General features: G+C 37.5%; 1 protein-coding gene across 1 annotated transcript in view; it reads right to left on the bottom strand.

Moving 5' to 3' along the window:
• WWP1 (WW domain containing E3 ubiquitin protein ligase 1) overlaps positions 1 to 17,463 on the bottom strand; it is a 119,364-nt gene that overhangs the window by 4,122 nt on the left and 97,779 nt on the right. The window contains exons 18-24 of the mRNA XM_081258360.1: positions 15,800 to 15,959; positions 12,119 to 12,252; positions 11,887 to 12,027; positions 11,048 to 11,168; positions 5,652 to 5,756; positions 3,011 to 3,107; positions 2,517 to 2,589 (exon numbers count right to left, since the gene is read on the bottom strand). Of these exons, the coding sequence (XP_081114486.1) occupies positions 2,517 to 2,589; positions 3,011 to 3,107; positions 5,652 to 5,756; positions 11,048 to 11,168; positions 11,887 to 12,027; positions 12,119 to 12,252; positions 15,800 to 15,959 (831 nt within the window). The remainder of the gene's footprint in view (positions 1 to 2,516; positions 2,590 to 3,010; positions 3,108 to 5,651; positions 5,757 to 11,047; positions 11,169 to 11,886; positions 12,028 to 12,118; positions 12,253 to 15,799; positions 15,960 to 17,463) is intronic.

Here is a 17,463-nt window from a genome sequence, read left to right as displayed (position 1 = left end):
GCCAGTGACCTCAACCTTATACTCTGAGAAAACAAACCAACAGTGGATTAACTCTATTATTCTTTCACAAAATCTAAAATCTATCTATAGTTTACATCCAACTTTTCTTCCTCTTCTGCTACAACAAAGGAAATGTTCTTGTTTTTATAAAAGGCGAATTCCTTAACTCACACTCAAAATCCCAATTCTTTTCATCTTTCTTAAAGAATTATCTTCTTTGGTTATGAACTCTCTGTCCCTGCCTCAACAATCTCTCCTCTATTGGATTCACCAATTTAATCTAACCTGGTGTTCTCAAATGTTTGTGGTCACAGGATCCCTTTTCACATCTAAAATTATTGAGAAACCAAAAAAAAAGCTTCTGTTTACATGAATTATAGGTGTTGATATTTACCATATTATAAGTTAAAGCAAATTTTAAAAGTAATTTACTTTGAAATAAAAGTAAAATTTTTATGGAAAAAAAGACTATTTTCAAAAAAGTAGTGGAAAGAGTGACCTTGTTTCATATTTTTGCAAATCATTTTAATATCTGGCTTAATAGAAGACACCTGGATTCAGATACCTATGTGAGCATTTATTCTGTGGGACTATATTGTTTTAGATTAAGCATATGAAAACTGTCCCCATACAGATATGCAGTTAGAAAACAGATGTACTCAAGTCATTTTTTTCAGATACCTGTGGATATTATTCTTTGATAATATACTAAATTTGACCAGGTTATGCATTATATGGGTTTTGAAATCATATCAAAGAACTTTTTGTACTCTGTTATATGAAATCTATTGGTTTATTTTACACTTTGAATGCATGTTTTTACCCGTGCATGAGTTTGTAACATCATGCATCGGTCATTTGGAAATACTGGTTCACCAAGTTATAAAGAATTTTCAAATATGAAAAAAAGTCTTGGGCTTCCCTGGTGGCGCAGTGGTTGGGGCTCCGCCTGCTGATGCAGGGGACACGGGTTCGTGCCCCGGTCTGGGAGGATCCCACATGCCACGGAGCGGCTGGGCCTGTGAGCCATGGCTGCTGAGCCTGCGCGTCCGGAGCCTGTGCTTCGCAACGGAAGAGGCCACAACAGTGAGAGGCCCGCGTACCGCAAAAAAAAAAAAAAAAAAAAAAAAATCTTGGGAAGCTGTCAAGCTCAAGGTGGTATATACAAGTTTTCCAAAATTCTGATTTTTGCGTGAAACCTCAATTTTATCATCACCAACAAATGCTGTTAGTTGTTTTCCTTAAGGTGACAAGTTTTACTTCATTAATTTTCAAGGAAAAAAGTCTGAATAAACACAGTTTGTCTCTCATGTTTTCAAGTAGAAAAAGTGTTCCAAAAAGAAAGCAAGCTGTTCAGCTTACAACTCAACAACTGCCTAAGAGCTTCCCCCCAAGACAACCACCAAAGTGCTTTATGCAGACTTCCCATTTTGTCATACAGAATGTTAAAAAAGCTACATACATACTTCAAGCAACAAGATTTAATAAAGTTAATAGTTTTTAATACTTCATAAAGAACAACCTTCAATAAGCCTGGCTTTTTTTTTTGCTTTAAACTTCAAATGTGTGGTGTTGAAAAATGCAGAGGTAGCAGTTTTGTGCCACTGCCTTGACTTACGCTAAGTCAACAGCAGTTGACCCACCATTACTTTGGTACCACAAGTGCAAATGTCAAAACAATAAAAAGGCAAAAATGACTTAGTGTGAAAATAGTTTTGATCTCCTGAAAGAACCACGTACATTTAAGCCATCACCATCTTTTGCCTGGATGACTATAAGAGTTCTCTAACTAATCTCCCCGCACTCACTCATCCAATTCCCTCTCTCCTGTTGCCAGACTGATTTTTCTTGGATCTCATTATCTGCTATTTAAAACTCTTCAAAGGCTTCTAATTGTTCTTAGAAACAAATTCCTTATAATAGCTGATAAGGCTCTATATAATTTAGCCCCTGCCTACACTTCAAATTCTTTTATCCCCTCCCCTGATTCATTAAATTCCATTCACACCAAGTCATCTTTTATTTCCTTGAAAAATGACCCTGTACAAAGAGAGCACTTCCCCTGTTTCTTCCCACAGCATGCTATTTATCAAACTCAACTTAAACATCACTGTTTTCAAGAAACCTGCTTGACCACCCAATCCAAAGGAGGTTCCCCTCTAGTTGTTCTCTTGGTTTCCTTTGAAGGACTCCTAGCATGTGCAAAGAGTTGTTTACCTGTCTTTTGTGTCCCCATCCCCAATGGAGCGCAAACTTCATAAAAGGCAGGGAGCACTTTAATCTCATTCTATACATAGTGGATATGCTAAATATTTGTTGAATCAATGGATACGTTTCTCAAGTATTTATATTAACTAATCATTCTAATGTGTTTAGTTACAGAATACTATATTAATCAGCCTGTTCTCAAAATTGAAATTCTGACTACTTTAATGAAATTATATTGGGTCTTACATTTAAAAAAAAAAAAAAAAGACTCTGGCTTTCACCTTCCTATTTAAGATTCTTGAACTTACCATGTGTGGCTTCTTGGTAACCAGGTATCTTTGCCGACTTTTTCAATGCAAAATTTTTGAGGCCCATTACTTCCTAAATCAGGAAAATAAGACAAAATTTATCTGGTCTTTTAAACATTTTGGTTTTGATAACTAGTCAAATAATAGAACATGTCACATAGTCAACCTGAATGATACAGAATAAACTACAATGTAAGTTACTTCTGCCTAGAGAAGCTTCTTATTGCTGCAAAGATCCAGCAATAAGAATTACAAAGTGGAAAGATAAGTATTTCTACAGAATCTTGCTCCCTTCACAAAGCAATGGCCAACCAGGCTTTGTGAGCCGATTTTCATTTTTGTCTTACAAGTGTATTCAATATTAACCATTAATTTGTCTTTCTTCTGGTAGATGCCCTACATAAAGCACAGAAGAATAATCCTTAGGTTCAAGTCCGTTGTATGTCTAAACGCCATTATTATCCCAAAATTATCTACAGAGAAACTGCATTTACCCATGAGCTCAGCAAATCCTCCTAGAGGTAAACGGCAGGTTCCAGTGACAAACTGCAGTAGTCGCATTCTTACTTCATTGTCTGTCTCTTTCACAAACTGTGTAACAAAATCAAATTTACTTTAATATAAAATAAATCCTAGATTATCTTCAATAGTGAAAATAGTAGAGCCTTATTCTTAAATTTCTTCTGGAAACTTAAGAATTCAACTTGAAGAAGAAGAAATTTAACACAAACTAGTTTTAAAATATATGTGGTAAGTGGCTGCAGCATTCATCATTTATTCAGGCTAGGCACTATGCTCAGTACACTATCAATCTTACTTCACTTAATCCTCACAATCACAGCATAGGTTGGCCACTATTGTTATTATTATATCCATCTTACAGAGAGGAAATGGAGGCCAAGAAAGGTTGTCATTTGTCCACAGTCAGACCACTGGCCAGGGCAGATGTTGTGGCTGGACTACACTAGTACAGCTATCACCTGTTGAGGGCTCCTGCCATGTGCTGTGCCATATGCTTTTTGTGTATTTGGCCCTTACAACAGTATTATGAGGTAGCTACTATCATTAGCATCCGCACTATACATATAAGAAAATGGAGGCCTGGAGAGGTGAGATAATTTGTCCTTCTCAAACTGCTAATAAGTAGCAGAAATAACATTTGAACTCAGGTCTGGTTGAGCTCTAAACCACTGTTATCCTGACCCGAGCCACCTACCCTTCTCCACTGTAAGCTACCAAAGATGAACAAATACTTCCCAACTGCCACTTTCAACAGTTTGTGGTATTTTCTTCCACTAAACACCATTTTCCCAACTCTCTTCTTCACACTTGAAAACCTAAAGTATGAATTCTTCTAAAAGTATATCTAGTTCACAGACTATCTCTTTTCAAAGTGGACATAAATGGGTAATGTGAAATACTGATCTGAATTGGTCTGAGTACCTCACAACAGAAGGCAAGGAACTTAGGGAACAGTCTGAGAGTAGAAATGTATCTTAAAAACAGGGACTAAACTTTAGCTAACAATAGGAAAAAATGTTGTGCTAATTATGACCAAAAATGTTTCTGCACAGAATTGTGCTGAGGCAACATATTTCATCAAGACAAAGAAATTCAGCTGATTACCAGGTCTGGCATAAACCTCACCACTGTCCCTGAAACAAACCCAATTCAGAAAACACAACTATTCATTTGGATTTACAAAACCCAAGGCTTAAGCTCCTCGGGTATGTAAATACAAAGTCCAAAGGGAAAGTCAGGGAACAAAAGGAGTAAAGAAGCTGGTAGTGAGCCTAAAAGGGAAGATTACAGGTACCTGCACACATTCTGTATGTGATGTAATTCTGCTGGTTTAGGCTTGAAAATAGGGTTATTCTTACCTTTTTGTTTATTTCTTTATTTTTTTTTACAATAGATAATACATGCACATAGTGTGGAACTCAAAGGCAGGAGAAGGGCACAGCAGGAAGAGCAGCCCACACGTGCACCTCTGTCTCAATGTCAGCTCTCCTCTGCAACTGCTGCTCGTGCGCCCTCTACCTTTACAGAGGCTGTATTCATACACTAGCACACACTCTGTTTATAAAGAATATATATTTTCCTTTTAACCAAATAATATACACACCTTTTTTCCCTTAATATTGTATTGAAAAATATTATCCTCCAATATTTTTGTTAATTTGCATTAAGAAAAAGAATGATGACAATGTACAGAATTACATAATGGATATATTACAATTTATTTACTCAGTTCCCCCTGACAGACATTTAGGTGTCTCAAGTCTTCATTAGTGTACCAATAATGTAGCAATAAATACTCTGGTATGAGCCATTTTGCATATGTGAAGTGTATCCATAGGATAAATTTCTAGAAGTGTCCACACTTCTTTAAAGTATGGAGCAATAAACATATGACATATCCTTATGAAAAGTTGCAACCTTTGGAAAATCTTTCTATAGTAACAGAAAAACCCTGGCTTTTCACCTGAAAGTGAAACAGTTAAGCACAAGTACACCAGATGTTCAGTTACTAAGTTGCTCAAATGAGTCTCAATCAGTAAATTTATGTGGATAATATTCCTGGCCTAGAGATTTTAAATTTCAAACAACACACAAACACAAACAAAAGAAAGGAGAGGGAGAGAGAGAGAGAGTGAGTGAGTGAGAAAGAGAGAGAGAGAGAGAGAGAGAGAAAGGGAAAGGAGAGAGAGGAAAGAAGAGTCATTCCTGAACATTATCCTCTAGATTGTTCTAACTCCCTGGCATATTATCACCTTTAGAGGAATTAAGTATCTGCATTGACTTTCTCATTAAAAACATACTTCCTCATTTACTTCTAGAATTAAGTGGAATTTATAGAATACTTTCATACGACTAGAAAAAAATGTTATACCTACAACTATTACCATTAAACTATTATTTAAAGAAGATAGTCATTTATTCTTTCATTTAGGAAAAAAGCAATGGAAAATCCTTTAACAAGTATTCACACTATCCACTTCCGACTTAAAACTCAAAGACTAAATACCATGTCTAAAAGCAGTCTCAACTTTATAGTGAACTGTTTTCAAACCCCCGTTTCATTAGAAAACATTTTCTTTGAGTACTTTGATTCAAAAAGATAAAAGCAAATACCTGCCAAAACCAGATGATTTGCTTGCTGTTTCTGGTATAATGTCGATACACAGTGTTTCTCTGCCAATCTGCTAAGTCAACCTCCTGCATGCCACACAACATGACCTGGGAAAGGAGCACAGTATCAGGTCACAGTAAAGATTTACTGAAGAGAGTAACCATATGACTGAAATCTGCTAATGCCCAGCTATGCACATGCATAATTATGTAAACAGCTATGTGTACATCAAATAAAGGTCACAGTAAGCAAATCCAACAAAATTTGTGGCAATTTAACATGCAGAGTTCTATGGTACTTTATCTTACCCATATTTACTGAACTTAAATTGAAAACATTTAAAGTAACTATTCATCAAGAAAAATATCAGCTGTGTGCCGAAACAAGCTCTTTTACTATAAATATATCCCAAATTAGATATACAAATTACAAATAAATTTCTAGCTCTTCTTTTTTTTAAATCTATGCTACCTTATCTATTTAAAATTAAAAATATACTAACCTCTTGTTATTCATCTATCCAGGCTTTGGGAGTAAAATATTCTACATATGTGAAATTTTCAAATAACTCCAGCTTATTATATATGGGATGAAAACTATTTTTGGCATAATAAAATAAAAAGTATAATAATTTATTTCTCATAAGTCAACTATGATCTATAATTTACATACAATAAAATGTGCATATTTTAAGTACAGAGTTAGATGCTTTGACAGATGTATACACCTGTGTAACCACTACCATAATCAAGAGGTAGAATATTTCCATTGTGTCCCTTGTCGCAGTTAAAACCACCATCCTTATCTTTGGCTCTAGGTGATCAACGATTTCACCATAGACTAGATTTTTGAGAATATGAGACAATACTACACATATCCCCTCTCTTTTCTGTTTTCTTTTGCCACTTAGCACAATGTTTATGAGATTCATCCATGTTGTTGTGGGTACCAGTACTTCTTTCATATTGCTGAGTGGTATTTCATTATATAAATATACAACAATTTATTTATCCATTCCCTTGTTGATGGACATTTAGGTTACTTCAAATTTTTGATTTTGATGAATAAAGTTGTGATGAACACTTAATGGAAAAGGCTTTGTGTGAAAATATACTTCATTTCCACATGAGTAAACACCTACTAGTGGAACTGCTAGGGCATACGGCTGATGTATATTTAACACTGTAAGAAACTACCAACAGTATCCCAAAGTGGTAATTCATTTAGTTTGAATTTGCAATTCCCCAATGAATAGTGAGCATCGAATGTTTACGTGCCATCAGTAAGCTTCTTGGGCTTCCCTGGTGGTGCAGTGGTTAACAATCCTCCTGCCAATGCAGGGGACATGGGTTCGAGCTCTGGTCTGGGAAGATCCCACGTGCCGTGGAGCAACTAAACCCGTGCGCCACAACTACTGAGCCTGCGCTCTAGAGCCCGTTCTCCACAACAACAGAAACCACTGCAATGAGAAGCCTGCGAACCGCAACGAAGAGTAGCCCCCGCTCGCCGCAATTAGAGAAAGCCCGCACGCAGCAACGAAGACCCAACACAGCCAAAAATAAATAAATAAATTTATTAAAAAAAGAAAAAAAGTACATAGCTTCTTTTGTAAAGTGAGTCTTTACTCACTTTAAAAAAAATTGTCTTTTTACTGAGTTACAAGTTTTTAATATATTCTAGACACAAGACCTTTGTTTCAAGAGTTTCTCTCAGTGTGTAGGTTGCCTTTTCATTTACTTAACAGCATCTTTGGACAGGAAGTTTTTCGTTTTGATGAAGTCCAACATCCTTTGTGGGTGTGGGTGGTCTACTGCTTTACTGTGTTCTTCCTAAGACACTTCTGTCTACACTAAGATTTTTCGATGTTTTCTTTTTAGCTTTCATATTTATGTTTATGATTTATTTTAAATTAATCTTTGTTTATGAGCTGAAGTAGGGGTTAAGATTTTCTTCCATACGAATATCAAGTTGATCCAGCATCACCTGTTTAAAAGACTTCCCCTTTCTCCATCAAACTATATTACTTTTGATGAAAACCAATCGACAATATACATATGGGTCTACTTCTGGACTCTCTAAGTGTTCCACTGATCTCTTTGTCTATCCTTGCACAAATACCACACTATCTTAATTACTATGGCTTTATAATAATTCTTGAAATCTGGTAGTTAACATCCTACAAGCTTGTCCTTTTTCAAAATTGTTTTGGCTAATCTAGACCCTTTGCATTTCCTTGTAATTTTAGAACTAGCCTGTCAATTTCTATAGAAAATTCTGCTGGGATGTTGACTGGGATTGTGTTGAATATACAGCTCAATTTAGAGAAAACTGACATATTTACAATATTGAGTCTTCCAATACATAACATGGTATATCTCTCCACTTACTAAAGTCTTCTTTAATTTTTCTGAGCAATGTTTTAAGTTTTTAGTGTAGAGTTCCTACAGGCCTTTGGCTAAATTTGCTCTTTTTTTTTGATGCTCTAGTAAGTGAAACTTTGAAATTTCAATTTCTAAATGTTTGCTGCTAGCATATAGAAGATATACAATTGATTTTTAAAATCACTGACCTTGTACCCTACAGTCTTATTAAATTCACTATTATTTCTAGTAGTTTTTTGGTAGGTCCCTTAGGATTTTCTAAGTCGACAATCATGTTATCATCTGTGAATAAAGGCAGTTTTACTTCTTTTCAATCTTTTTGCTTCTACTTTTGCCTTACTGCATTGGCTCAGGAACCTGGTACAATGTAGAACAGAAGTGGTGAGAGTGGACATCTTTGCCTTGTTCCCAATCTCAATGAGAAATAGTCAAGGTATCACTGTTAAGAACGATGTTAGGGTTTATCCTTTTTGTTGATGCCCTTTATCAAACTGAGGAAGTTGCCTTCTATTCCTAGTGTGATGAGAGTTTTTTTAATAAAGAATGACTGTTTTATCTTCTTAAAGTTAAAACAGATTTTAACCTGTAAAAGGGGCATGGTATGATTATGAATAATCATTATTTTGGATAATGGTGTGAATATCCCTTATTGTGGTATTATTCATGGCTAAGAGAGACAATGAATGGGAGTAAAAGAAAGAACAAGAGGAGAAAAGTCAAGGCAAAGCAAAACAAAACAACACAAATGTCCATTTTCTCACAGCTCTGTACTATGAGCTAAAGGTAAATCAGTAATCAATAAGGGCTTTAGTCTCCTTCTCTGTGTAAGGAAATTATCTCATGGCCAAACTATTTCACAAGGCTCTATGTAGACTGTAAATGCTGCCAAGGGTGATACAAAGTATGCACCTATTAACATCCTTCTTGATTTACTGTTTCAGTTTCATCTCAGCTCTAATGTCAGGCTCTTGCCGTAACATCCCTCTTTCACTGAGTGGGCCTCTGAAGCAGGAGTTCTTAATTGGGGGTATGGAATATTTTAGGTATATGCATTGTGAGTATACAGAGTTTTTAAATTTTCTTCAGATTCTTAATGAAGTCGGTGATTTAAAATATGATCAATACTACTCTAAAAAGTAGCTTCCACTCTACTAATGCATTTCTGCTAGTTTGTGTAAGCAAGCTATTAAGAGATGTTAACCAGGTTTACAGAGTCTACATGTAATTCAGGCTCAGAGTCCTGATTTTCATATACTTCCCATGTCAGAGTTTCTAGAAGGCTAATTCCTACATAGGGATATTACTATATAAAATTTAAAATGCTAATTTTTCATATGTACATTTGATTACATGAACAAACCAAGTTTCTTTTTTTTTTTTTTTTTTTATAATTCTACAGCATTTCTATTGATTGATTGATTGACTGATTTGCTGTGTTGGGTCTTCATTTCTATGCGAGGGCTTTCTCTAGTTGCGGCAAGCGGGTGCCACTCTTCATTGCGGCGCGCAGACCTCTCACTGTTGCGGCCTCTCTTTTTGCGGAGCACAGGCTCCAGACGCGCAGGCTCAGGAGCCGTGGCTCACGGGACCAGTCGCTCCGTGGCATGTGGGATCTTCCCAGACCAGGGCTCGAACCCGTGTCCCCTGCACCGGCAGGCAGACTCTCAACCACTACGCCACCAGGGAAGCCCCCCAAATTTCTTAATAGAGGACCAAAGGTGGCTGAAGTTAAACTACTGCCCCCCAAAGAAGGTGGGGGGAAATGCAAGCACCTTCCTAACGCCCTGCCTGTGTTCTAATCTACGTGGAGAAGACTTGGAGAATTCACAATAACTAATCATTGGGGAAATACAAATCAAAACCACAGTGAGCTATCATCTCACATCCATTAGAATGGCTATTATTAAAAACAAAAACAGAAAATAACAAGTATAGGCAAAGATGTGGAAAAGTTGGAAGGCTCACATACTTTTGGTGGGAATGTAAAATGGTGCTGCCGCTATGGAAAACAGTGTGGCAGTTCCTCAAAAAGTTAACTAGAGAATTACCATATGATCCAGCAATCCCACTCCTGGGTATATACCCAAAAGAACTGAAAGCAGGGTCTCAAAGTGATATTTGTACACCCATGTTCATAGCAGCATTATTCACAATAGCCAAAAGGTGGAAGCAACCCAAAGATCCATTGACTGATGAAGGGATAAACCAAATGTGGTATATACATACAACTGAATATTACTCAGTCTTAAAAATGACAGAAATTCTTACATATGCTACAATATGGATGAACCATGAGGACATTATGGTAACTGAAATAAGCCAGCCACAATAAGACAAATACTGTATGATTTCACTTATATGAGGTAACAAGAGTTAGTCAAACTCAGAAACAGAAAGTAAAATGGTAGTTGTCTGGGGCTAAGGAGGAAGAGGAAATGGGGAGTTAATAGGTATAGAGTTTCAGTTCTGCAAAATGAAAAAGTTCTGGAGATTGGTTGCACAATGTGAATATACTTAACATTACTGAACTGTACACTTAAAAACGTTCAAGATGGTAAATTTTATGTTATGTGTATTTCATCACCAAAACAAAAAAAAAAAAGGAAAGAAAAGAAAAGAAAGAAAAAAAGCATTTCTGATATATTGTACTTTTAACAATTCTGAAGTACAGTGAAGACCACTAAGAACTCATGACTTAGAAATCTAATCTTTGGGGTAACTCGCTACTAAACCAGGAGTTCCCCAAATTATTAATAAGGTTGCACTCACTCTTTAGGAGCCCTAACAGTTGGCACTGATTGATGATTCTGTGCTTATGACATCAGCACATTTTGGAGAACTTAAGACCTTTACCCAATGCTGGGATTTTAGTATCCCCTGAACATTTGGATGAATGAGAAAGGATTGAAGATTGTGCCACATGATTTTAAAACTTGTGGACATTCTTTTATAAAAGTGTAACAACAGTCCCTCCTCCCATTAACATTCCCTATAATAGCATAATAAAAGATCCTAACCTCCAATTCTTTTTCATCAAAGTACTGCAGCCACTGAAGGGGAACAACCTCATTAAAACCATCCAGGAAAGCTTTGGTCTGTTCTTGTACTCCTCGAGAAAAACGCCACTCTGTCATTAAACTGAAAATAAAGATGATATTTAAAAATAGGTAATTTGTATGTGAGGTAAAAGGCTAAAAACACAGAGTACTTCTTAACTATCATTAAAAAAGAAAGTGAAGAAAATCAGTATGCTGTATGAATCGTAGAATTCAAGAGAACACAGTTTCAAAACAGAAGTTGTGGTGAGCACTATTAAGTTAAAAAGGGAAAGTGAGATGGAATAGGAAATGAGCATTAGAGTGCTTAGGCAGGTGTGGCTCCAGGCTTGGTTTTGCTACTATCGAACAGAGCACCTCTGTCTCATCTAGAAATGAAGAGGTTGCATGGGCTTTGTAAATTCCTTTTTTAGCACCAGTGTTCTCTGATTTTTGATCGGGACAATGGTAGGATGCATACAGCAGGTGGCAGTGGGAAAGTGAAGGTCATCATACGTTCTCTTATTTCAAGAACACTGGTACTGTTGAGAAGAACTTAAATGTATGTCAGAGGCAAGGGAACTGGGTTTTTTTTGTTTTGTTTTTTTTTTTACTACATTTGATTTTTGAGTGGTGTCAGAGCATGTTTATAAATTGAGAGGAAGACTGAGAGAAAAATGGTTAAAAAGGATAAGTGAAAGAGGGAATGAATGTGGAACATCTTCCCAGAGGCGCAAACAAGGGATAAATGTAAGGGTATAGATAGTTCTAACATGCTCTAGTAGTTACAAAAATTAAGGTCAATCAGGTAATCACCTTACCCAATATATTCATCTTTATTCTCCTCCGTCACCAGGATATTGGAACCTCCCAACTTCAGGTCATGTGAAGTTACTTTTCCCAAAATCTCCATGTCAACAGAAAAGTACATTTCTAAGCCACATTCTTCAATGTTGTTGTCTCTGGGTGATATAAATATATACAACCACTAATTAACAAAATATGTAAAACTGATTTCAAGAAAATACCTTATTGAAAGATAAATCTTCAAACCTTATCCAGATAAGGGAGTTATAAAATTCAGTATCAATAGATTCCAAATCCTTAATAGTCAGTTTTTTACTTAGCATACGCTTGTAGAAGGGTAAAGAAAAACCAGTATCAATGAACTTTCCATGAAAAAGTGCCTGCCAAGAAAAACAAAAAATGTTATTTAAAAAATTACTAAGTAACAATTTTCTTATTCAGAGCACAATGATAACAGAGAAATCATGAGGCTTTACAGGCAAAAAAAAGGAATAAGTAATCAGCATAAATCATGAAAACTAAAATATTATATAAAATGCTAAGTATGAAAAACAAATTTACAGAGTTAAAACAGTATCTCTTTAACTGAGGTCAAACACTTAGCTCTATCATGTCCTATCAAAAACTGTAAAAGAGGATGATAATGGAGCTTTATCAAACCCCCACTCTTTCTAATATGTTTCACGAATTACATTAACCCCACTGGATGGAGAAATGAAGGCATCTCAGGGCCCCCGTGCATGCACCTGGAAAGACCCCACCCTCGCTTTCTTATCCCACAGTTGCCTGAGAGATCTTCAAGACTAACCCCGTAGTGCCTTCACTCCTATTCACAAGAGTCAAAGCAGGAAGTCCCAGACCCGCAGTACCTTGACTCTCACCACCATCTGCCTGTCCACTTTGATATCTGATTCCATGTCTCTCATCTCCCCAAACTCTCAAAACCATCTACTGTGTTTTGCCCTCTCAAGCTCATGATCCATCATATTAGCAAAACCCCCCACAACCTCCACTCATTCTTTGAAGATCCTTTAGCATCTTGTTGTAACACAAATCTGGCATTTTTCTGAGGATCCTGCTTCCTTTCAAATCCTCTCAGAGGGATGGCTGTTTCTCTCTTATCCTCCTTCATGTCACCAGGCCTAGGAGTGGGGTGCGTGTTGCTTCTCGTTACTAATGTCACCTCCCTAACCTGCCCCAGCTTTCAATTTCAAGCCCATGCCACCCCACTGCCTTGGTGGCTCACCACCCCCACCTCCTTGCTGCAGTCATCCTTAGGTCTCCGGGTTTCTCCCTGTGTTTTTCGACATGACCACCATCATTTTGAAGATTTCAACATCTACACTGATGATTCTTTTACTACCCTGGAGTTATAGTCCTTTCCATGATCTTAGGCTCTAACTTAGCTAACCATTCTCAACACCACACCCCAGACACTGTGATTAGCGCTAGCTGCAATCCTGCATAAACTCAGTTCCAAACACCTAATTTTCCAGCTCACTGCCCTTAGTAGTAACACCAGCAATGTCTGACTCCACTGGGATCTAAGAAAATCAGGGAACCTGTTACCTTATCACTCTCTCTCTCAGCCCCCTTGTGAAGTTCTCTCTCCCCTTACTCAGGTTAGATTGCACCTTCAATCATTAAAATTACTCCCTTGTACCTTCAAATCCTGTCTCCCTGGTGTAAAAATACAATACATCAATACCTTTGTATTTCTGGCAAAATCCAAAGCCTAGCTAAATACAACTGTCCACCCACTCCATGCCTATGCCTGGGCAGTGGAACATGCCAGAAGTGTATATGCAACCATGTGACTGGTTCATGACCAACGCCCTCAAGTGGGAGCCCACTGCATGCAGTCTCCCGCTCTCCCAGATGACTATTTCATTCCTCAAGTACCTCCTCACTCAGAGCAAATGATCTTGGCTTTCTATTTCACTGAGGAAACAGAGCCATCGTAAGAGAACTTTTGTGTGCTCCACCACATCTGCTCACTAACAGCATCTGAATCTATGTACTCTTATTATGGAGAAGCTCTCTATTACTTCTCTGTGCAACTAAACAGATGTCCTCCTTGCTCTCCTATTCAAGGTCATTGCTCCCATATTCCCTATCTCGTTGACCTCCTCAAATTCTTTCTTCTCTTACTTATCATCAGCATATAAATGTTTTATCCTCCTCCTATTCTTGGTTCCTTACGTACTTCTGGTTACTGCCTAACTTCTCTATAATCCTTTACAGCAAGCTTCTTTTAAAAGACCTGCTTATATTTGTTGTCTCCACTTCTCCTTCCGTTCTCTCTTCATTTCACTCCCTCCAACCTTTCCTTTCCACTGCCCCTGAAAATCACGCACCTGGCCAAGTCAAACGGTTACTTCTCAGACCTCGTCTTGCTCAGCCTACCAGCAGTGGACACAGTTGACCACTTCTTCCTTCTTGAAACACACTTCCTTCTTCCTCTGTCTTCTGGAAACCGCTCTTATTTGATTCTCCTATCTCCTCCTCTGCCTCAGCTCTTTTGCTGGTTCCTTCTTACCTCCCCAGTTTATGTGTCCTTAAACGTCTTCTCTGTCCACACTTATTCTTTAAATGGTCACACACCATACCTAGATATCCCCTCATGGCCAGCCTTGTATATCCAACTACCTATTCTACATCTCCACTTGAGTGTCTGCAGGAATCTTAAACAAACCGAATTCCAATTCTGGACTCCCTCCACCCCCCCACCCCATTTCCTCTGGCCACAGCCCTGCTGTCCTGGGAAACGGCAACTGCAACCAGACAGCTTGGCGCCGTACTTGACTCTCCCTCACACCCTGCATCTAAATGGCCAGGAGACCCTGTCGGCTCTACCTGCAGAGTATATCCAGAATCCAAAGCACGCCTCACTACCTCCGCTGCTATACCGTTCAAGTCCAAGCCACTACTGCCACTCACCTGGGTGGCTGCAAGTGGTCTTCCTGCTTCTCCTCTTGCATTCCTCTGCCCTCAACTATAGTCCCTTTCTAAACAGCAGGAAAGTCAGCTTAATAAAACCTAAGTCACATTATGTTACTTAGATTATGTCACTCCCTGCTCAAAACGCTTAAGGGAATTTCCCAAAGATTCCACACACTAGCTCTCAACCTCATCTCCTACCGCATTCTCTCTCAGACACTCTGCTCCAGCTATGACATTTTTCATTCAGAAATGTACTTCCACCTAAGACCCATTTTTCTTGCTGTTCCCTATGCCTAGAATATTGTTCTCCAAAATTCCTGCATGATTCAACCCCTTACTTTCTTCTTATTTCTGTTCATGTGTTACCCATCAGAGGCCTCCTCTAATCATATTAAATAAAAGAGCAACACTGCCTTTCCTTCAGTACCTACTTATTTATTCTTTGCCTCCCTCTAACAGAATTTAGATCCCTGAGAACAGGGACTGTGTCTTTTTTTCATGGTTTCATCCCTCTCATACTATGATACCACAGTAGGCACTCAATAAATATTTGCTGAGTGAATGAACAGACAATAAAGTGCAAATAAATAAATACAAACACTTCTCAAGAAGGCCATAGTCCCACAAGACCTTCTGCAAAGCTCTGAAAATTCCAAAAACATTATTCGAGTTCAATTATTTATACAACTCAGATTTTCCTGTTATAGAAAAGTGGTCATACTATAATTAGGCTTAAATGAAAGGACTTTTAAAGGCCAAGTGGCTATATCAATAATCTTCATATTCATAATCTTGATTTCACACAGGTACTCAAAAAATAAACTATATATTGATACTCTCTGGGCAAACTTCCTTGGTAAGAAAATTTGTGAACACACATAATCAAGGATAATGCGTATAATTTTTTATAAAGTCCTCTCTAAAATACTATTGAAATAAGCAAAGTTTAAATAAATAAATAGGCAATGGAAAGTCAGGACTCACCATAGCAATAAAGCGACCAATGAAACAGAAGTATGAGAGATGGTCTGGATTAATGGTTGATGCTGGATTTATCTGCAGACAGTAGTTGTTCTTGCCAGCATACTCAAACAAGCAATACATGGGGTTCAAAACTTCATGTGAAAGCAAGAAAAACCATTCTCTACAAGAAAATAGGTCAACATTATTTTTAGCACCCATACGTATGAATTTAAAAACAGATCTTAAATACATCCATACACACATCATACCTCTGCTCAACAGCCTTTAACAACTCCGCTGTGCAATTCCTTAGCCCTCCATTTAAGTTTCTCTGCAATGTAGCCCTCCATTCCAAGTTACCTGCCAGTTCCTGAGTTGCCAAACTATAAACTTGGTGTTTCTGACATATACTGTGCTTCTTCCTATGCCATATTTTTGTTTGTGTATGAATCCTCCACGTCAACTCAGCCTATGGGGATCCCACTTTCTCTTTCAAGTCCAGCTTAGATCAATTCCACTTTAGCAATTTTTTGAAGCAATTTTCAGTGTATTTCAGTGTCTCAGTCACTGAATACTTTGTGGTAACAACCTCACAATAGTAGTCATTTTTCTGCACTTGACTGGCCCACTTGACCACTACATCCACCAGACTGTAAGCTCCTCAAAAACAAAAGCCATACCTCTATATATTTTTTATATCTTTAACTCTCATAGGCATCCTACAACCTATATGCAATAGATTTTAGTAAATATTTGCTGGTGATACTGAGATACACAGCACTGCTGCTATGGAACAGTTTTAATTTTTTTTTGCCAATGCATTAAAAATGGAACTATAATTTTAAAAGATGAAATCTTTAAATGTGATAGGCATTCTCTAACTTATTACCACCTAGTTTGCCTCATTTTAAAAAGTCCAATATAAAAAACCCAACTAGATAAAAGATTAATAATTTATATTACAAAATAAACTCCATTTGCAAAGACTCTCTTCAACAGCAATTTCTTCTAATGCAGGGTTCCAAACTCAAATGTCTACAGGTATCAGTAAGTGAGTACAAGGGGCTTCCTTCTCTGCATGGGCTGACATTCTCTACTTAGCCACAACCCCCTATTCCTCATTGTATCCCTGATAAAAGTTATCATCAGTCTTAAGGAAGAATTACTTCCGGGCATATAATCATAGTCATTAGACAACTTGGCAGTGGTGGGCAGGAAGTGAAAAAGAGTGTATGCTACCCTATAGAGTAAGAAGCTACTCTGATTCAGTCAATTGATGCCATGTGAGAAGGTGGGGCAAGTGATTTTAAAGATAAGCCAGAAATCTTGATTCACAGGCATAATCTAGTGATTTCCTTTAATGTCGTAAAGTAATGTAAAAAAATTTAAAATCACAATGGGGGGCCATCACTGTGCAGGCTAGATCTGGCCTGGCAGCCTGTTTACAAATGTTTTTCCAAAACTTTTAAAACACAATCTTGGAAACTTCCTGAAGGGTAGAGAAGGGAGTCTAAATCAACTGAGAAATGATAAACACCAATTTATAAAACAAAATCCAGTCCCAACATAAGTAGCTGAACCAAGTCAACTTCACACTGTAATGAGGCAGAAGACATGTACCCAGGGAAGAGGACTGAACAGATCTAGTGAGAATGTGTTTAGACACAAAAACTAGAAATAAAATG

This window comes from Mesoplodon bidens (assembly GCF_964165515.1).
Source record: "Mesoplodon bidens genome assembly, chromosome: 16".
NCBI lineage: Eukaryota > Metazoa > Chordata > Mammalia > Artiodactyla > Ziphiidae > Mesoplodon > Mesoplodon bidens.
This window is presented reverse-complemented; position numbering and strand designations above follow the sequence as displayed.